This window comes from Hyalella azteca, unplaced genomic scaffold (assembly GCF_000764305.2).
Source record: "Hyalella azteca isolate HAZT.00-mixed unplaced genomic scaffold, Hazt_2.0.2 contig13134, whole genome shotgun sequence".
NCBI lineage: Eukaryota > Metazoa > Arthropoda > Malacostraca > Amphipoda > Hyalellidae > Hyalella > Hyalella azteca.
The window spans coordinates 32,775-55,703 of NW_025943067.1; the positions used below are offsets into that span (position 1 = coordinate 32,775).

The 22,929-nt window shown below is 36.7% G+C and overlaps 1 protein-coding gene across 3 annotated transcripts in view; it reads left to right on the forward strand.

The window, feature by feature from the left end:
* LOC108677480 (complexin) overlaps positions 1–22,929 on the forward strand; it is a 135,991-nt gene that overhangs the window by 13,209 nt on the left and 99,853 nt on the right. For all 3 annotated transcript variants that reach the window (XM_047883515.1, XM_047883517.1, XM_047883516.1), the window contains exon 2: positions 2,228–2,308. In XM_047883515.1, coding sequence (XP_047739471.1) covers positions 2,254–2,308 — 55 coding nt within the window. In that variant the 5' untranslated portion in view covers positions 2,228–2,253. The remainder of the gene's footprint in view (positions 1–2,227; positions 2,309–22,929) is intronic.

Here is a 22,929-nt window from a genome sequence, read left to right on the forward strand (position 1 = left end):
GCAAAATCAATGAAAATGCAATTTTTCGGTTTCAGGCGCCGGGGGAATATCAATTTTTTGACTTTCGCTCGAAAGAGCTTGTTTCTGTTCCTGAATATTAGTATAAGTTATTATGGTTTTATTATTTTTGTCTGCAATGAATAATAGTTGTACAACTATGTTGCAAAGAGTGGAAAAGCGATTCAAATTAAATCAGCATCAAACAGTTTCATCATGACGTCAACACGAAAGACCAAACCACTACCCGCAACTTTCACAATAATTTTCTCCAGGAACAAGTCTGCGCAATGTCTAATTTTCATTTCAACTTGCGCTGCCCTAATTTCCTTGCTCACAACAGAACTTAGTTCATTAGTGCGCCGTGTATTTTTACGATCAATTTGTGTGCCGAGGGCAAACTACCGCAACTCTGCATCATCAAGAGATTACGCGGCTCCAAGCTTGCGGTCCATCACGCTCATGCGCAACGCTTTTGTGGCGAAGACTTGGGCCGAGTTAAGCGTGGCTTGTTTTAAACTCTCCCACAAGGAAGTTCTGAACTTATTTGGCATTTACTCTCGAGATTCATTCACGATTTGCATGAATATAATAATGAACTAATTAGATGCACTTGGTATCCGCTGTGACAGGAAACTTTTATGCAATAAGATAACATTTAATCACACGGAGAACCATACACACTCGATCAGCTATTCCTGCTAGAGAATTGAGAATTCACGAGATAGAGACACAGTATATTGTGTTCAAGTAACTCGATCTAATGGAATATACAAAGCTTTCTCTTTTTACCTGTATTCTCGGATAACATATCCTCAAAAGCTGATTATGTACGATCTAAATTCAAGAGTAACGTTGATGTTAGCACCGAAAACTGAACGCATTGCTGCATCCGCGCGACCCGGACAATATTAACCAAAATCAGAAATTTATACCCCAGTCTCTATTTCTGTCGTGCGAGCTTCGAGAACCGAAGCAATTGGAGAAACCTGGTCTGGGTTTTGCGGCAGAAATGGATGTAGATTGCACTGCTCTCGAGAGAGGGTCAGAAAAAATGACCACGTCCAGCTATACTAGCCGATGCATCGGCCAGGCGCTGGAAAATGCAGGTTCACTTACACCAGGGATTTGCATCTGAAAGGAAACCGCAGCATCCCAGCCAGTGCAACCTTTGCCGTTTAGTTCGTACAATCGTGTGTTGGCTGCAGGTCATAAATTGAAAATTAGAATTCGGGATCGAGTTGGGGATTAAAAAACATAATTTTGAATATTGTTTAGTATATGTTTTAAAAACGTTTTCATCAAGATATTTAAACTTTAAAATTGAATCATGCTTTGTATATATATCGAGGAAGAAGTTTTACTTTCTCCTTCCTTAATTGAAATATTACCTCAATTAAGTCATTCAAATAAATAATATATTTTTTTACCTGCTGCGGCTTTAATTATGAATAATATTCATGCAACGAATCTGACTCCATTGTTGTATAAGTGCGTGACACTAATAAAAACATTCAAATTCTCGAGCATGAACGTATTGAGGCCAACACGAAATACTGCAGCTAGGATATGAGGATATTTTTAGCTGAATTTGCGTCATTCACTAATGCCAACAATTATACTGCTTTCAGTTTCGTTGGAAATTCGCTGTTTGTTTTCGGCTCGGCAAGGTAACAATAATGGCAAACTGTCTTGACTTCAAAACTTCCTAGGAACTGCCAAAACAAATTTAGACAAAGCGAAAATGCGAGCCAGCCATCCGAAGTATCCTGCGATCCCTAATTATTTAGAATTACTTTAAATTGTAGGAATACTCGAGAACCGCAATTCGGTGTTCTAGGAACGCAAATATAAAAGGAAAAATACATTTTCTTTTCATCCCGTAATTCCAATATGTATTATGCTAGGTTTAAATTTAGAAAATAGCATTTATTCTTCCATCTAAAGTTAATATTGATGTTAATATTTGAAAATACGATTCTCATTATTGAATCATCGTGTAAATTTTTCAGTGGGTAAAATGTTTCCCTTAGCTCGTGCAGTAGGGTGCGGGTTGCCGTCCATTGAGATGTAGTGTTGATGTGCTTGCTGTTGAAAACGTCAAGTAATCCAGTTAAAAAGAGTAAGAATAATTTTTAGATGCCTCAATAAAGTAATAAGAAATGGTTATATATTACATGTTTATAAAAAATATATAAACTTATATATTTTTATTGTTCTTTTCCCATAGACCGGTAGCAACACAAAGGATTCAAGATGGCGGCGTTCATTGCCAAGCAGATGATGGGCAACCAGCTCAAAGCCGTCCAAGGTAAGCACTCCAATTGATGTCCGTATTTACAATAATTATTCGCTTTCTTCCAGACGTACTTATTTTGTTTTCTGGTGATTCACAAACAAAGTTTATTCTGTTGCTCTTGTTTCCTTATTATGTGTATTTTTTAGCCAATTCTTTACATTTTCCTGATCATCGTCATCGGACCGGATGTATGTTCGGGTTGTTGACGCATTATTCACATTTTGTAGGAAAAAATTTGAAAAATGTTGCCCGAAAAAAATTTGATAAGTGCACCCCATTATTGTAGTGCAATATTATGATATTCAGGTACAATTTCCGCACGAATAAAAAGGGTTTTGTTTGGTATGGCCAAGCGAACTTAAATTTACGACACAGTAATTAAAAAATATCTAATTAAATCAATAATTGGTATGAACTATCATTTTTTAAAATACTTTTCGAATAATGTTATGCATAGTACCTGCATTTTATATATTCTGTTTATTTCCATAGCCGAACTGTGAAGCACTGCATACTTAAAATTTACTCACGCGTCCATTGGCTGAGTTGACCCATGTATTTACATGAGTGAAGCGTTGCATGCTGCCAAACGTGTGTTGTATGATGTATTCTATAAAAATTTAAATACTTTACTGGCGTGGGCAGAAAAGCAGAACACGACATGTGGTGGAAAAAGAAATATTCAGGTTATATACACAGAATTTTTTTCAAGTACTGATAGAAGAGTTGAAATTTTGTATAGAGGTATTATTTTTCAAATGTTTGGTAGTAATATGATAGGACCGATATAGTATATACTACTTGGCACTGATGGATTAATATTGTTTGTAATCATCAAAAAAGCTCCAGAGCCTCGAAAGAATAACTTCTTTTTTAAAGATTTCCAACTCCCAATTTTCTAACTTAAACATAAAGAGCTTGATAAGTATAGGGATTTACCCCTTCTTCCTACCTACGCTATTCTGCCGTTATATAATAGTACCAGTTAATATATTGCAAATAGAATTTATAGAAGTTATTGCGAATTCTGATTGCATTTTGACCTATAAAGCCTAAAATAATTCTTATAACTATAATTCGGTTAAGCGTGAGATTTTTAATATTAATACGAAAAGATAAATTTCAATGTGCCGTTGAAAATCCAATAAGATGTTTCGAACTAATTTTCTACCACCATTTCTGCTTAATATACTCTTATTATTGTCGTTAATGTATTATTGCCACTTCTCATATCGTTTTCATGTAGATTATTCATTATCATCTTTGCCATTATTTTGCCAATTCACAGTTAATATTAATTCAAGATGGTAAATTAATTCACGGTTTCAACTTGGTATATTAATTTACTGTTTCCATTATTCCTCAACTTGAGTAAAGTTGGCACGTATCGAGGCAATCGATTGCTCGTTAACTGAGAGCGCGTAGAGATCGGTTTCGAATAACCGTAACTCCAGCCGAGGTCTCATTGACGATTCTAATTAAGAAATCCGATCTGAACGTATTCACTGCCTTTAGAAAATCTAAATAGTAACATATAACAGCCTTTGTATTCATCAGAAAATATATAGTCCAAAATAACAGCATAAAAGTATTCGGTATTGATCAGAAAAGAATGTGTTTCGATTTCGTTTGGCCTATTGATTATTAACAGAGGCCATTCAAGTAATTACTTTGAAATTGGTGGTAATTGACTTTGCGTTTCAGAATTAATTTTTTAATTTAAGTATGAAAGAACAATTGACTGGCGCGCACGACATTTAAAATATTTTTTTTTATCGGAAATAGCGTTGTTCTGCATTCCAGAACAACAATCGTAAACCGAGTCCAATTAAGCGGATGAATCTTCGGTGATATCAAATTCTACAGTCAATTCCACAAATGGATGTAGGAAAAATGTTCGCAAAGGAGACTTCGGATGCCAGAATAGAGCTTGTCCGGCGCTATTATACTCTATTGTAAAATATATTAATTCATTGTAAACTCCGCTTCCGTCGCACTCTTCGAACAGGCGTGCAAATTCATATTCATTAAACCACGCTATTGAAACAATATCTAATTTATTCAGTTCCAATTAATTTAATAATACACTGTCTTTCTTCCCATGGATAAATTCATAGAGTTAATTTTAAGTGTCAGACGAATTATATTTGCGAACACTTGAATTGTTTAAGATACATGTGGCATTGCAAAGAGCGATCTAACTCCACAATCGAGCTACAATGCATGCTTTAGAAATACGCTGCAGAAGTAAGCCTGGCTGAAGCACATCCTTCTGCAAGTATCTAACGTCCACAATCAGATTCCGTTTCTATTCTGCCTTTGCACGCGACGTCGGAAGAACAACTCAAATGCAATTCCCATTGTCGATTTAAACTTATTCGCGTGCATTCCGTCGGGGCCCTGGTGGACTATGTTTGATTGGCAACAAAGGTACGTTCTCGAGATAGTTGGGGATATGGCTGTATTATAAATGTAACACAATAATATTGTGGACAATTGTGAAGATTATTGGAGGCTAACGGTGCATATTGTTTGGTTCCTGACGACGAGGATATTCGAAATATATTTATTGTTCGTAAATTTGACATTAGAAAAAGTTATTTTAATTTGAACTTATTAAATTAGTTCTGAATAAAAACTAAGTTTTCTGCTGAGGCATTAGATACAGTTGTTACTTCTCCGGAAACGTGTATTGAAACAGTAGAGGATTTGTCATTGCTCTCTCTAAATATTGATTATTCTTTGAAATGATATTTATGAAATATCTATGAACGTGTATTGTCTCACGGCGTGATCTCTGACAACTCCCTGAACGTTTATTGTCTCACGGCGTGATCTCTGACAACTCCCTGAACGTTTATTGTCTCACGGCGTGATCTCTGACAACTCTCTATGAACGTTTATTGTCTCACGGCGTGATCTCTGACAACTCTCTATGAACGTTTATTGTCTCACGGCGTGATCTCTGACAACTCTCTATGAACGTTCATTGTCTCACGGCGTGATCTCTGACAACTCTCTATGAACGTTTATTGTCTCACGGCGTGATCTCTGACAACTCTCTATGAACGTTTATTGTCTCACGGCGTGATCTTCGCTAAGCGTCTATTAACGTTCTTTGCCTCACGACGATGAAGAGGGCCAAGGTTCCAAAAACTTCATCTCGCTCATTTTCGCCATCGCACTTTTCAGATGTCTAATTTATCATGAATTTTTGATTGCTCTCTCTAGAAATGGAAGTCGTGAACTACCTAATAAATTTTTTTTGTCAACACAGGCAGCGAGATGAGCTTGCTATTTGTGCGGCGGTTATTGGGAACGCTCAGCGCTGAAAACTCGGAGTCGGAGCTGTCATCTCTATTTTACTTCATCAATTTATGCCTTCCTTTCACTAAAATATCATTAGTCAAAGATCTAGCCTTGTAATCTCAACTTTAATGGCGGGTATCATCCTCGATGCTTCGACCACCAAGCGCATACGAAGATGAATCACTAAACTTTTTATGAATGATTTTATCGACTAGTAATGGCGAAGAATCATCTACGAGCCTAATGATAGTTTTTTCATTTTATCTTCTCGTTTTCAGATCTCAAAATTTCGGTTTGGTGGCGAAAGAGACCAACGTTTCTATCAATTTTCCGATAGCTTCAACGTCTTGCTGGGCGAATTTTTATTCCCACGAAATTCGCATTAAAATGAAACCACTAATCTGAGTTGTTGTTACAATTGATTTTTGAACTTTGAAAGATTCCAATAGATTTAGTCACCGATATCTAGAATAAACATTACAAATTCTTCCCGCGACAGCGTGATCTCTGACAACTGTTTACTCATGTTCATTGTCTCTGGACGCAATCTCTGGCTGGCACGTTCATTGTCTCTGGACGTAATACCTGGCAAACGTCTACTAACGTTCACTGTCTCTGGACGTAATACCTGGCAAACGTCTACTAACGTTCATTGTCTCTGCATGTACGTAATTTATGGCTACCGTTTAATAGCGTTCATTGTCTCTGGACGTAATCTCTGTCAATCGTTCACTAAAGTTCATTGTCTCTGGACGTGATCTCTGACATCTGTCGCTCTCAAGACGCTGTTATCGTGTCTTGATCCTCTCTGCCAGCTGTCCCGGCGTCTCTAGAAGCACTTACACAACAACAGCAGCGGCGTTCAGTAGAAGCCGTCGGGAGCGCGTGATATATCGGCGAAGTAAATTCAATTACCATGTTAATTAGAGGAGCTTATCGAAGTGATCCACTCTGTGCAGCGTAAATCGAAACGTCTCATGAATACGGGATGTTGTTCCGGTCATCTCACCGGGTTCATTCACCTAAATCACGCGTTTGTGCATGTCATTATTCCACATTAAAGGCTTATTCTGTATTGAATTATGTAGGGGAATATTATTTTTATCGAAGGCTTGCTGTTCAGAAAAATTTCACTTTAGACGACAGTTGTTGTCAACATCTGTGGCAAGCTCAGAATTCGAATTAGAAAACAACTCTTTGGTTGACTGTTCAACGCAAAACGTTTTAAGACAAATAAAAATTATAACAAGTTGTTTTATAGAGAAAATTTTCATCACATTTAAATGCTACGGAGCCAGATGAATTGGGCAAATCTTAAGTGCGCAGGAATTTGGTGACATGGATGTGACAGAAAACATAAGATGGACTAAGAAAATTAGGTGTCGCTTATCTTCGTATGAAATGGACTAAGAAAATTAGGTGTCGCTTATATTCGTATGAAATGGACTAAGAACATTAGGTGTCGCTTATCTTTGTACGAAAAGGACTAAGAACATTAGGTGTCGCTTATCTTCGTATGAAATGGACTAAGAACATTAGGGGTCGCTGATCCTCGTATGAAATATTCAAGCCTGCTCCGGCTTTCCATCTTGACAATTTATGAGATCCACAGCTAAGTGAGTGGTTTGAAATGGCGCCCAAGTGCCTTCTAACCAGAGCAAAAGTTCCCAGATTTATGGAACCGCAGAGTCCGGGAGTTAAAATACACTTAGGGCCTCCGCAAATAAATATTATACGAGAATTTCCGCAGACAAATAGACGGATCAGATTTGAGTTTTATTTCCTTTGGGGCCTTTGAGTATGGTAAGGTAGCCCTGTGGTAACAGTTTAGGGCCTATACTTTAAAAAAAAGTTAAGAGAGCGTAAGTTCATCAGCCAATCATTGAATTATTTCCTTTGGGGCCTTTGAGTATGGCAAGGTAGCCCTGTGGTAACAGTTTAGGGCCCATACTTTCAGAGATCGTAAAAAGTTCAGAGATCGTAAGTTAACAGCAAAATACTCCAATCATAGACAAGAAAATAGAACGTAAATACTACGTTCACTTAGCGAATTTTGAAAGTATGACCCCAGAGTATCAAGATTTGAACATTGAGTAGTGCTTGCGAAACCCCAGTTTACTGTAAGAATTCTACTACGTTATGAATCGACGACCGGGCGACTATATTTAGCATATTCAATGCAGACGCACTATTACTACTACTTGAGTGAAATTTAAACTAAGGATTGTTACATCATTCAAGGACGTACCCCTGCTGACTTTGTGCCTGAAAATCTAATAATTTGAAACTGAGAGATGTATTAGCTCAGGATCAATAAGCAAAGCAGTCAGAGGTCTAGGTACGAGTGTTCACACAAAGATAGAATTGCTACAATTGCCAAAACTCCCATCAGAATTAGCTGTCATAAATAAAATCTGAAAGTCTTGTAGAGGTATGATTAAAAAAATTGATTTTTGCCCTTCCCCTTATGGACATAAGCTCAACAAATTATTTGCCTCTCTTAATACGATTAAAAATGTTTCTGTACCAATCATACAAATTGAGTTAATTTACAAATTCCAAGTGCAAAAACTGAGTTGATTAGCAAAGTAAAGTAGATAAGACAGCAAAGATTTAACTACGTATATAAATTGATATGAATTCAGTAACTCATCATCTTTCATCATTTCCCGAACCATATTTCTTTATTTTGTGATATGATAATCCCGTTCCTGTATATCCATTTTCCTTTATTCCAGAAATCTGCTAATTTGTTGCAGTTCGCATGAGGGAGTTGTTAGTGACTTCTATTCTTCACCTGACATACCAAGGGTGTAGCTGCAGGGACAGTTTTGACGTAATTCAGGTAACCGAAATGGCTTCCAACGTGTTCTGTAAATAATATCATTTGCCGAATTATTTACGTTTTTTTGTAAATGAGTTTGCAAAAGAGTGGATGAAATCTCCTTCTCTTGTTTCACGATTCAAAACATTTTATGTTTTGAATCCGTTGTTTCTGTTTTTCACTTCTCGTTATTAACTTCCGCTATTCACTTCAAACATTCACATCGAAATTCATTGAACAACTTCCATAGTGAAAATAATGTAACCGTCGATGGTGGTAGTCGTCATTCGTGCTCTGTTTTCAATGAGATCAAAAGATAAAAATAACTCTCATACTTCAAGACTTTGTCTTAAATCAAACGCAATCATCAATATAAGTTGCGAGGATGAGTATATAATGACTCGAGTATGGAATGATTTCTCTAGGAAAGTCACTATTCCGGAGCTCAGAAACTATCTTTAGTATTTACTTGAATTAGAAGTCAGCAAGATCAAGTAACGATTTCACTAAGAAAATCATTTAATTTCGAGACCAAATCAATGTTCATCATCCACCTCGAGTATCAGTTGTCAAAATAATGAAAATAATTTCACTAAAGTCTGATTCAGATCTTGAGATCAGAAGCAGGATTTTGGAAGTACGAATGACTTTTTCACGAATAAAAATTTTTAATCTCGACATCAAAAGCAATCGTCAATATCAGCCTCGAGTATCAGTCATCAATCACTGTAAGGTAATGCCTAAGTGCAGGCTAAGACGAAGCAGCTTTTGACACCAAACGCCTGACCTCGATCAGCTCTAGCATTACCTGATGAGACGAGGGTATGTCGGCTTTTGATGACGAGCTCTGCCTACTGCAGTGGCTCTTTATCTTAATTGATGAGAGAAGGAGCCACTGAGCGATGGTTATAATAATAATTATAATTACTGGGTGATGGCCTTAATAGGGCTCTTCAGATCTGGGCCCATGCGCCGCTGATTGGAGCTTGATGAAGAAATAGACCCGTTGTTAGGTTGCTCAATCAGCTTAAAAAATATTGCCTAAACTTATAACTGATATTGCTTGGCTTCTAGTGTTTGATTAATTGATAGTTTGAAATTTTATTTGGGATGACTCGTTTTGCGTATTGAAACGGTCGGTTTTTAGTAAGGGATTCAAGAACATCTGACATATTATTTTAGATATAAATAATAGTATGTGCCAGTTAATATCTGAAACTTCCTCTGAGATTCATTTTGAGAGAAAGATTCGTCAAGGAATAAATATTCATGCGACAATGTCATTATGCACAGATGTCTGCAACTGCAGCATTCGTCAACTGGCATGTGTATTTTATCACATTTGAAATGTGAGCTGGGTAATCAAATAAGTGGTAATTAATGCATGACTTGCCAAGGCAGGTGTGGGTGGGAACGTATTACTGCGTGCAGGTGTGAAGAATATCTTAGTTGTCATGTGAGCTTGTATAATAAATGCACGTATTCGCAAAGATTTCTGGTGAAGTGAGCGGAATTTTTTTATTAAAGCTACTCACTTCGGCGTTACATAAAAATTCCGGCGTTAAATAAAGGTTTCCGTTGTTCTGTCATTTATTTATTCAGTTGCAATAGCTTACGTTCATACTTTAAATTTTCATAACTTCGGTGCAACGCGTTTAGGAACGTACTTAAACATATATAAGTAATATATATAAATCCGTAGGGCATACTAGGTTCAAATTGGAATTCAAAACTGATCACTACCTTGAATCGCGGTCAATAGATAATATTAAATAACGAGTGTTTAGATATTGCTTGTCGAAGGTTAGTGGTCGTGAATTTAAATGCGGCAACATTTGCATGTCGAAGCTCTGGAAAACGAATGCCTGCCAATATTATGGTTGGCAATAATAATGGTAAGTCATAAAGGGTTGAGATTGATATAAAATTGGGTTGCTTGGTGCCAGTGCCTTTGTCTCAGAGAAAAAAAATACAAATTCTAATTCACGGTATGAAAGGAAGATAGACAATTTTTACGAATCGCTCGTATTTAATTCGTTGCTCATGTCAAAATAACATTGATAACATGGCACGAAATACCTATCTCAAATATTTATTTTCCTTGGAAACCCTTTTTATATATAAATTAGTCTCCAAACGTGAAACAATCTGTACCCGATGTATGCACGGAATGCTAGTTGTCGCTGCAATATGTTGCACAAATTCCCGACATTTCTCGGTGCTGAAGCTAATAAAGCAGACGACCGAAGCGACCGGGGGCTGTCGCTCCCCATGTTCCAATTCTCTGATTAAAGTCGAACACGATTTATCTCTGGCCAACTAGTCGGTCAATATTGGCCGTAGGTCAAACGCCTATTATTTTCTACAAGGTATCCAATATTCCAAGGACTATTTGACTGCAGGGAACAAATAAATTATTATCGGTGGCCGCCTCATGGCCGGAGTTGAAGCAGTTCTCGTCTTCACGGCAAGGTTTGCGCTGTGCTGCTCACTGCATAAACGTCGCTCACTGAGCCTAATAAAATAATATCGTGAGCTGCGACTCGATCAAAANTGCATTGGAGATGTGTATAAGAGACACGTTCTGATCAAGAGGAGAAGTTCCCTCCAAGCGGAGGGTGAAAAACAGTCTGCTGTTTCTCAAGCGCCCTGATCTATTGAAGAGATCCTCGGGAGTACAAGTGTCCTGACTTTTTGCAGGTTGGTCTTGCCCAGAAAAGAAAAAGAATCGTTTCGCGAATTGCCAGCATTTCTCACTCCTTTTGTTTCTATTTTTTATCCATGATCCGATTTTCAGCAGCAAGTGTGATAAATCATAGAAAGAATTTCATCATATCCGTCGAATTTCTTAATAAGTGACATAGGAATGTAATGTTAACTCAAGGTTTCAACGGAGTTGCTTGAATTTAGCTTCGCGCACAAAATTTTGAACGTAAAGTTCAATGAATGCAACTATTTTACATTTGCACAAAATTAATTGCAAAATAAAGTATTTAACCTAATTACATTTGCTTGATGAGACATTTACCACGATTTGCAAGCATTTGCATTTACCTTGATTTGCTGGATGAGACTTAGCAGTGTGACGTTGATTAAATACAGAGAAATCAACACATGTATATATAATGCTGCACCTATTGCTGTATAGTACTATAGTAATGCTTACGTGTGTAGTAGTGCTATGCAAAGTATAGTAATACTGAACTTAATAAGTAACATAGGAATGTAATGTTAACTCACTTTTCAACGGAGTTGCTTGAATTTAGCTTCGCGCACAAAATTTTGAACGTAAAGTTCAATGAATGCAACTATTTTACAATTGCACAAAATTAATTACAAAAATAAAGTATTTAACCTAATTATATATGCTTGATGAGACATTCACCACGATTTGCAAGCATTTGCATTTACCTTGATTTGCTTGATGAGACTTAGCAGTGTGACGTTGATTAAATACAGAGACATCAACACATGTATATATAATGCTGTACCTATTGCTGTATAGTACTATAGTAATGCTTACGTGTATAGTAGTGCTATGCAAAGTATAGTAATACTGATAGTATTACTACACCTTGTAGTATATACATGGGATAGTAATACTATATACAAGGTATAGTATTACTATACCTTGATTATTATAGGAATACTTATCAAGGTATAGTAATACTGACAGACAATCAAGGTAATACTACAAACAATTATTAAATTCAATTAACCTCGATATTTTCCAAGCCTCTATCCCCTGTGATGTGCGTGCAAGACAGTAACCTTTCTATCGAACATCGTCCATCTCATCAAGGAGTTTCAATTCTTCTTCAGAGAACCGAACTTAAAATTTAAAGAGGTGTCATCGCGGCTGGAGTTTCCGATGAGGTCGATTTAAATATGCAAAGAATTCAACAAAAGGCTTCTCACAAGTTTAAATTAATCCGGGAATAAAGATAGCTTTTTAGGCATCTTCTTTTGCGAGCAAGGCATCGTTTTTTGTTACATTGATACAAGGCTTTGGAAATTAGCGAAAAATTACAGTGTTTTAAAGCTCGGATAAAAAAATCGAGCCAAGATTTAATTTTTTGAAAGAAGTAATTTATGTTGAAAATATGCTCACGCGCATCCCACGAGTGACTTTAAATTTTTTTTTTCATATTATTCCCCATATTTCGATGAATTTTTTTTTTTAAATATGGGCTATAACAAAAATTTCATATTTCACGGAGCAAAGCACTAAAAATTGAAAACAGCGTCAATAATTATTCACTCATATAGAATCGGACCCCTGATTATCGATTCCTGCTTATTTAAACAAGTAATGGCGGAATAAAAATGGATAGCCATGAAAAAATTCCATAAATCGCATAAATTCTAATCTCCACAGGACATATCAAAATTATCGCAGAATGTATAATTATCATAAAAGGTTTAATCATCACAGAATGTACAATCATCATAGAAATTTCAATCGTCACAGAATGTGTAATTATCACAAGTTTCAATCATCACAGAATGTACAATTATCACAAGTTTCAATCATCACAGAATGTATACTTATCATATGTTTCAATCATCACAGAATGTACAATTATCACAAGTTTCAATCCTCACTGAATGTACAATCATCATTAGTTTCAATCATCATAGAATGTACAATTATCACAAGTTTCAATCATCACAGAATTTACAATTATTCTAAATATTAATCGTTGCAGAATCTCCAATTATCACAAGTTTCAATCATCACAGAATGCACAATTATCCTAAATATCAATCGTCAGAATTTCCAATCATCGCAGACCTCGTGATTATCGAAAGAATTTCCAGAACTGGCCTCGCTGAGCCCGCGTCTCGAGGTCCACCTCGCAATCAGGCACATTACTTCCAATTGGATGAAAACTTTAACGAAGTCATTCTGTTGTTCTTTGTCAAATTGCGAGGTTTTTTGTCTTCGTCTTGGCTAGACTCAAACAAACTTTAACAGCAAAACTTCTTGTTTTTCAAATCATCAACAGAATTTCGCGACAAAGTCGTTCTAACTTCGAGCACGAACGAAGTACAAGCAAAATAAAGACTTAGCAAGAGATTTCTGCTCGTTTCCTTTTTATACGCAAATATGAAACCTTATTTATAATTCATGTGGGCACATTTAAAGCTTTTATCGCTTGGGTTTTTGTCGGCAATAAGATTAAGGAAAAAGTTTCGCGACAATCTGCTTACCCTTCGTCACTCTCAACTCCATGAAATTTTTAACTTTTTTTGGAATTCAATTCAGTTTGCATTCCGAAAAATATGACAAAAATCATGGGTGTTAAATTATTTCATTATAAAATAATAGAACAAGAAGGTCAGCTTGGGATTGAATAGTGGATGGCTCATCAATAATTCGGTTGTCAATCATGTCGTCCATTGAAAACTGAAATTTTCATGACTTTGAGATGAGATACTCCTTCAAGACATTGACAAATATTGGTAGAGGTAAAATCGTGAACGAAAAAGTACATCAAGCTTTCGGCAGAAATTTTTATTCATAATATTTTATTTAAATTCAAACTAAATCTAATTGGTATTTTTTAATTGATATATACGAAGTTATTATTTCAGTACTCATAAAAAAATTAGGATTCCGATCGCAAATTTACTGAAATTTTAAAAGCAAGAAGGCATGAAAATGATGTAAATTTTGCTTAAAACGTTATTGCTTAAAACGTCTTCATCACTTCTCCAATTAACTAATTAAACTAAAAATAGTGTGACTTGAAAAATTAATAAGATTAACTTTTTAGAGTTCTCTCGACAAACAGTAGTGTATGAAAATACTTTCATTAATTTGAAAACAAAATCAGCTGAAAATATCATTGTAGTTCAATTTTTCCGAAATACAAAAATTTGTGTAGTATCAAATCTATAAATAAATAATGATATGTTTGATCGCAAAAGACTATATATATACAAGTGAAAAATACTACAATAGGAAAAATGTGACTAGCATTCAATGTTTAATTAAACAAACAAGCTATGTTTTCAGAGGAGAGCTGTCATGGGCAAATGCGCTCACTATGCGCCCGCTGCACGGCTTAAAATCGTGTGAATATATTCCTTGCGACGACACCGCGTATATTCCTCTAGACCGCACCGCATTCAGGAATTAAGTCCTCTTCAAAGGACACATTCCTCATAAAACCATTCGCCGCAACTTCGCAAGCTCGTCGCTGGCCATTCGTTGGCCACTGAAAACACGCCTATGATTTTAATTAGGGTTGAAAGCCGTTGCAACATCGGCATTTTTTCAGCGGGCGTCAAGAGCCCGGGAAATATTTATATAAATTTTTGCTTGCATGGTTCCGCACTTGTGTCTTTGAGCTGCAGATTTCAATGGAGACACGCGTTCTTCAGAGCTTTCAAGGGAGCTTTTCCCCAGCATTTCTGCTACACATCAACAGATTCAAGAAGGATTGAGGGCTTCAAATGAACTCTGATGCCCTCAAAAGCGTTCGAATTCAGAATTCATACATATTTTTTATCGGTCCTGAATAATTTAAAACATTTGATTATTTGTATGGCTTATGAGATACTATGATGTCTTGTATTCTAATACTTCATTCAACTTGAAATGTAGGAAAATGTAAATTTTCAATGTTCAATTTGTTGAGCATTTTGTGTCTCATCTTCTTTCTCTGACAAACTGCATGACCAAAATTCCAACTGATTTCATGCTGCAATATATTTCCAGTAAGTGCCTTGCATCGCTATACTTATTATAAACTAAACTACAATAGTCTCTGCTATTGTCACAGCTCTTTCTGCTATAAAACCCTAAGACCCTCCTTGATACCCGTTTCTTTGACCAGTTACAATAATTTTTTGCTTTTTAATTGTTGATTTTATAGAAAGATTCCCTGCATGACACGGAACATTTATGCCAAATTGCCCTTGAATTCGTTCCTTAGAATCAGTGATCGTACAAGCTTCTTTATGATACAGGACGAGTGCCTCGATCGTAAAATTTAGGACCTGCAGCAATAACAAATAAAGGACATTTTGCGGCAATTCGCTCCTGATTCACTACCATGAAACGCTTAAGATCCGTCCCGTGATGGTGAACGCCGAGTTGGTCGACTGCAACCAACGGTTTGCGAGTGTGGAAATGAGCATACAGATGAATAAAAAATACATTATTCATTCCAATTGTAGTTTTTGCTTCTTTGGAAGCTTGGAATTGTAGTTTTGCTTCTTATAGCTAAAAAAATTTAGAAACTTTAAAATATATAAAATAAAACAAGTATCTGTCTCAAACTTTGTGCTTGTTGTTTGATACATGCACAGCCCCGCAGCCGCGTATTCACGGTGAAAAACTCGTTCAGCAAAATGTTTTAAAATATTTTGAAAATGTTAATGCTTAGTAGCTCACATCAAAAGCGCAGCTGTTGCTAACACCGAGCTATTGAAATGAGTAGACCAGGAATGAACGCAGCTGGGTCCCAGCAGGCACTCAGAGAATTGTATGGGTCAAATTGTCCCAATTATTGCCGCGCATTTGTTGCTTGAGGCCTTGAACGTTCAATTTTTTGGGGGAACTTGGACCAGGTTGCCAACGGCAGGGTTTAAAGTGCATCGCTATTTGGACAATGTCTCATTATTTTCTCCATGTGTTCGTTGCATCGACGCAAAGCAAAAATTTCTGTGTTAGAAATCCCACATTGGGTTTTTACTGCGTGCGTGAGAGGGAGTCTCTGCAGATTCGCCGCTGAAATTCCTTTGAATTTTATATGAATATTTCCATGGAATTCTCGACGACAGTAATTACGGCACCAAATGCCATGCTTCGACTCCGCGATTTCAAAATGAGAAATTTCGGATGACGGATGCTTTATGATAAATCTGCTCAGCATTTGTTTCATGTTTAATTTTTTTTAATTTTACGTGGAAGAGATGGGTAGTCAGGCATGAAAATATAATATCTTTATTACGACATAGTCATGATGCAAGGACGAATCACGTCTTTCTTACTTTTCTTATTGTACTCGCGAATTTTCACGGATGGAACTTGAACACTGCCGAGCAAAATATCATGAAAAAATGAAGACTTCCATTATGTTTTTTCTGACGTTCTTTTTTCAGACTATTCATTATTTTGATACGAGATAATATATGGATGCACTTTAATATATCTTATTCACCGAGGATCTGTCGCACTTACGAACAAAGCTTCGTTAAAATTTTCTGAACTCAAATTTGGTATTATTGTGAAACATCTTTATTTTAATAAATAAATTATGAGTTTCCCGCTGAGGTTTTTGATTTTTTTTTCGCCATGTTCATCAGGATTCTCTGCTAATATTCAATTTGTGATGGTAGATAAAACTCTGTATTTCTCACTAATTAATCATGTTAATATGTTTTTGTAAATTTCTGAGATTTTGGCTCCTTATGAATCATTTGTAAGAATGATAATTTTTCCCTACATTATGGTGCAGTGTTGATTTCTTGATTATGAAAATTTAATAAATATTACAAGTGACCCATATCATAGGAAGTAATAAATGTGAGCACGAAATCCGTGAAGAAAGTTATCCTTTCAAAAATGTTTATCATATCATCAATTTTTTCTTCGTTTTCTCTATGATTCGAGATATCTTGAGTGAATAAAACTATTTAACTGCTGTTTGAGTCACGATTTCAATACACATTTTGCTTTCCATATATTCAGCACAACGCAGGGACGTTTACTACTGCTGAAAAATAACGATTATTTCACATTTTATAGGTCCTATTCTATTGAAAATATTTTCATGGGCGTAAAACTTCCCATCAAACACCTAACGTCCGTTCAGATCAAATACCAAATAGAAAAATATCAAATATATATAATTTTTCTACTGGAACGCAAATAAAAACTATGCATTTATATATTCTATACTGCATTGGCACCGTGCTGAAATACTTAAGTATACAGTCTTAATTGGCCATATTCTCGAAGAATTATCAGCCGAAGACTTGGGCAAGCCTTAATGACCGCGAGCTAAATCCGCGCTAAGTCATGACATTGTTGTCAGCGGCCATCGAATGACTGATAACTGTCCAAATGAGAAATCCAGCAATAACTTTCCATGGTAATTTTAAGATGATTTATGATGATTTTTAACTCAAATATTGTGAAAATGCTGTGTGAATTATTGCTTCTAGGCTTACCGATGGCCACCGGAAATCCATAAGCAATTTTCAGTAGGGAAGCTGTAGCAATTCCTAATGGCCGGCGGCTCTAGGCATGCGTGAGGTGATCACCATCAAAATTGCAATATGGTGGCCATAATCGCATGTCTTGGAATGGCAGCGGCATAAGATTTGGCCTTATGTGGCCTTAAAGCTGGCCAGTGAAGCCCCACATGGCCTTCTGGAGCTCGTGAGGCCAGCAGTTGAGAGCATTGACTGAGTCCAGCACTACAGAAATACAAATGAAATGAATAACAACAACTAAATCGATAAGCACGTTTGTGGAGGAAGCTCATTAAATATCATTAATGTTTCTATTTTGTAACGGATGCTATTAAACAATATCCTTGAGCAAATATACGAAAGAATATTGCAAATAAAATGTTATCAGAGTCTGAGCAATCTTTCCGACTTGAACTTGACATTTCATTATGCCTCATCAAGTTATCCCGTTTTTATGTATTGAGAGCAGCAGTGTTGCCAACCACTTCAGGATAGCTCTGACAATTATTTTAAATTCTAGCTGCAATTGCCACGATTTAAATAACGAACAGAATCTAATTGCGTCGAGACCGACCATGTTGGTCGAGTAGTGCGTTGCATGCTCCGATGACGCAGCAACGATAGTTCATGTGAATAATGATATATAAATTCAACGATAACGACAAAACTTCATTGGGAAATGAAGCAATGATGAAATAAAAAACGAAATATTCCTACTATAATTTCAATAAATAATTAAATAACAATGAAATATAGATGGAATGATTTCAATGGCTACTGAAATGACCGGCAAAAATTTACTCTGCCGGCTGAAGTGGGTCGGTTTGAGGTTTCGAGTTATGCTTCGCACGCCCGAATTGGAAAAAGTTTTAAAACGCCAGTACTACCGCGTAATAATGATCGAATTTATGCAAATACTAGTCACCGCCCGCCTGTATTTTTCTAAAAAGAATTTTTATTTACGGTTCCAGAACTCCGATTTGAGTTTCGGTACCATCGTTTGAAGCAAAACTTCTCTACGCCAACTTCAGAATAAATCGAATTCATTCAATGCGATGTGAATGCGTATGGACTTTTATTGGTCAAACTCCACTAAAGTTTGGGCACCGTAGGTCAAACGCCTATTATTTTCTACAAGGTATTCAATATTCCAAGGAGTATTTGACTGCAGGGAACAAATAAATTATTATCGGTGGCCGCCTCATGGCCGGAGTTGAAGCAGTTCTCGTCTTCACGGCAAAGTTTGCGCTGTGCAGCTCGACTGCATAAACGTCGCTCACTGAGCCTAATAAAATAATATCGTGAGCTGCGACTCGATCAAAATTCCTATTACGTTATAAATGGAGCGAAGTTTGTTCGCACTGCGGGTACTCGCCAGCAGGAAACAAGCGGCATAAATTCTTGTTTCAAAAAATTTGCCTGCAAATAAACTGAACTTGGTCTGGTATTTTGGGTTTTGTTTAATGATTGTGAAGATAAACAATGTTCAGTGAGTGCCAATGAACTAAACAGTATTTGATTATAACCTATGACCAACTCGTACTTACCCCAGTATGATAAAAGAATCATCTCGAAGAATTATCAGCCGAAGACTTGGGCAAGCCTTAATGACCGCGAGCTAAATCCGCGCTAAGTCATGACATTGTTGTCAGCGGCCATCGAATGACTGATAACTGTCCAAATGAGAAATCCAGCAATAACTTTCCATGGTAATTTTAAGATGATTTATGATGATTTTTAACTCAAATATTGTGAAAATGCTGTGTGAATTATTGCTTCTAGGCTTACCGATGGCCACCGGAAATCCATAAGCAATTTTCAGTAGGGAAGCTGTAGCAATTCCTAATGGCCGGCGGCTCTAGGCATGCGTGAGGTGATCACCATCAAAATTGCAATATGGTGGCCATAATCGCATGTCTTGGAATGGCAGCGGCATAAGATTTGGCCTTATGTGGCCTTAAAGCTGGCCAGTGAAGCCCCACATGGCCTTCTGGAGCTCGTGAGGCCAGCAGTTGAGAGCATTGACTGAGTCCAGCACTACAGAAATACAAATGAAATGAATAACAACAACTAAATCGATAAGCACGTTTGTGGAGGAAGCTCATTAAATATCATTAATGTTTCTATTTTGTAACGGATGCTATTAAACAATATCCTTGAGCAAATATACGAAAGAATATTGCAAATAAAATGTTATCAGAGTCTGAGCAATCTTTCCGACTTGAACTTGACATTTCATTATGCCTCATCAAGTTATCCCGTTTTTATGTATTGAGAGCAGCAGTGTTGCCAACCACTTCAGGATAGCTCTGACAATTATTTTAAATTCTAGCTGCAATTGCCACGATTTAAATAACGAACAGAATCTAATTGCGTCGAGACCGACCATGTTGGTCGAGTAGTGCGTTGCATGCTCCGATGACGCAGCAACGATAGTTCATGTGAATAATGATATATAAATTCAACGATAACGACAAAACTTCATTGGGAAATGAAGCAATGATGAAATAAAAAACGAAATATTCCTACTATAATTTCAATAAATAATTAAATAACAATGAAATATAGATGGAATGATTTCAATGGCTACTGAAATGACCGGCAAAAATTTACTCTGCCGGCTGAAGTGGGTCGGTTTGAGGTTTCGAGTTATGCTTCGCACGCCCGAATTGGAAAAAGTTTTAAAACGCCAGTACTACTGCGTATTAATGTTAGAATTTATGTAAATACTGGTCACCGCCCGCCTGTATTATTCTAAAAAGAATTTTTATTTACGGTTCCAGAACTCCGATTTGAGTTTCGGTACCATCGTTTGAAGCAAAACTTCTCTACGCCAACTTCAGAATAAATCGAATTCATTCAATGCGATGTGAATGCGTATGGACTTTTATTGGTCAAACTCCACTAAAGTTTGGGCCGCTGAAAATTCTACTTTGCTAAAGACTTCAATTTTTGCTGGTTAAGTTAGGCATATTCTTTTTGCACGTAAGAGACCTCTCTTTTTTACGTCAAAGACGGTTTTTTACGTTGAAGAGGTCTCTTTTGACGTGAAAGATGTTATTTTTAGTTTGATATATCTCATTCAATCATTAGAATAAAAAAATGAACTTCTTCGAAACTTCTGCTGTTAGATTTTTCCCTGATGTTGGCAGAGATCGCAAGTTATGTTCAGAAAGAACTAAAAAGTTCCTTTATAGAAATGGCTAGGCTTTGTGTGAACGAATCCTAGAGAAACTGGAAATTTCAGCATAAATTTCGTCACTGTATTTGATATCTTGTAATCTTTCATAAAATTAGCACTTACATTTTAGAGGATTTCTAGTGGAGAAAACATTCAAAATAGGTTGACAATGATAAATAAAATTGAGGAGGAATAGTAACAATTTTTCTTGAATACCTGGCGAAACTATTGTTGTTTGAAAAAGTTTGGGAAAATCCTATTTAATTTGTTATTTGGTCGAAATATCCTAAATATTTTTTTCAATACTCATATCAACTTCGTACCTGACTTTGCAAAACATTCCTTGTGTATTTGTGAACCTTAAAAAAATTCTTGAAGTGAAATTTTTGGACAATCACGACGCAATCAGCTCTACGAAAATGTATTCGCCCACTTTGCTAGCGTATTTCTGCAAAGATCAATGTTTTGAAATATGCTCGAAATTCCGATGCGTATATGTATTGTCGTCATCTGTACGAATAGAATCCTGCACTGTAAACATTCACATTCCAAATTTATTTTGGCCACGGTTTTATTTCCAAATTTCAATCAAACAGTCGAGCGTTCTCAGAACTTCAACGTCAAATTGTTTCATTCGGCGCGAGAGAATTCGAAGTCACTGAGGCATTTCGAAGCGAGTATTCCTGACAAATATCGAGGACAATTCAATTCTTTTCTAGGTGCATAAAATTCTTTGCATGATTTTCGGGTATTCTGGCTCAGATCGTCGAAACGCAAGAGTCACTAAATTGGTCTTCATTTTCTGAGGCCAACTGACGGGTGAAAATCTCTGACAGTGACTTGGACTGCGACCGTTGGCTGCCCGAATTATCCGTGAATTGCTTTCCTGGCTTCGCTCTGATCTGATAGTGAGACAGTGGGGCGCTTAAAAAAATAAGGGAAAGTGTCTGGGTGAGACAGTGAGAGGCGTTCGCGAGGAACAATGAGCCTTTGAAGGCAGACACTACGGTTTAAAAAAATATTTAAGTGTAAAAAACTGTGTAAAAAATTGTGGCGCAACGAAAAATAAAAAAGCCCATGGTGAGTCTCGTATAAAGTCAAGGCTTCTTCAACTAGTCTCGCACTTTTTTAAAATTCAATTGATGACACGCACCGGTCCATGTCATTCGGACTGAACATGGGAAAGGGAGTCGTAGAATGAACCAATTTTAGCGTTCATACAAGATACCTTGAACTTTTATTTGCTTCATAAGATTTCAGACAGAAAAAAATTGCAATTGTCGCTCTTAATGCGTATCGGGAAAACTTGGATTTAAATTAAAAAAATGAATTAAAACTTATATCGGGGTCAAACATTTTTTATCGTTGGACGAATTGTTTTTCTCACAGTTCCAAAGCAGATTGAGCACTCATGTCGGTAAATTCATTAGTTAATTTTGAAATTTTGTTTACAAATGAAGAGGTCCATTCAAATTTGCGGTCGCCAGTTCTTTATATCATTCACCACCAGCTTTCAAGGGGTTGTCAAGACCACTCGATATTGTCGATATTCAGCCTGAAGCTATTGCGGCACGTGGGTGTTGTGTCGAGCAAGTGGTGACTGTCACAGGCACTTGTCTGGCGCTCAAGAAGGCTTGGCGTGACGAACAAAGTGTGCGCTGAGCCAGAATAAGGGAGACCATGCCGCTGGCCCTCGGGAAATGAAGTGTCCGTCAAGTGACGTTATCTAGAGCAATGTCTCACCGCAGGACTTACCTCCCTTGAAGCTGATGTATAAGGCAAGCAGTGAACAATGCTTAACAACTTGTTTCATGATTGTACATTAAAAGGAGGAATTCCGATATCAGTTGAAATAACTGCTTATTGCTGAGCGTGTTTTTAGTGACATAAAAAATCATTTTCAGTGATTTTTAACCTTTTCCTATGTTTCAAGTAGAAATTCTACTGTTCGAGTTTACTAACATAAAATCTTAATATTAGTTTTATATAGCAAAAGAAAACACGAACAACTAACTAAATTTCAGAGCAGTGAACTCTACAGCTCTGCAAGTCAGCAAGTGTCGCAAACTTGACTGAACAGACTAAAACTCGCTTAAGAGCGAGACATGA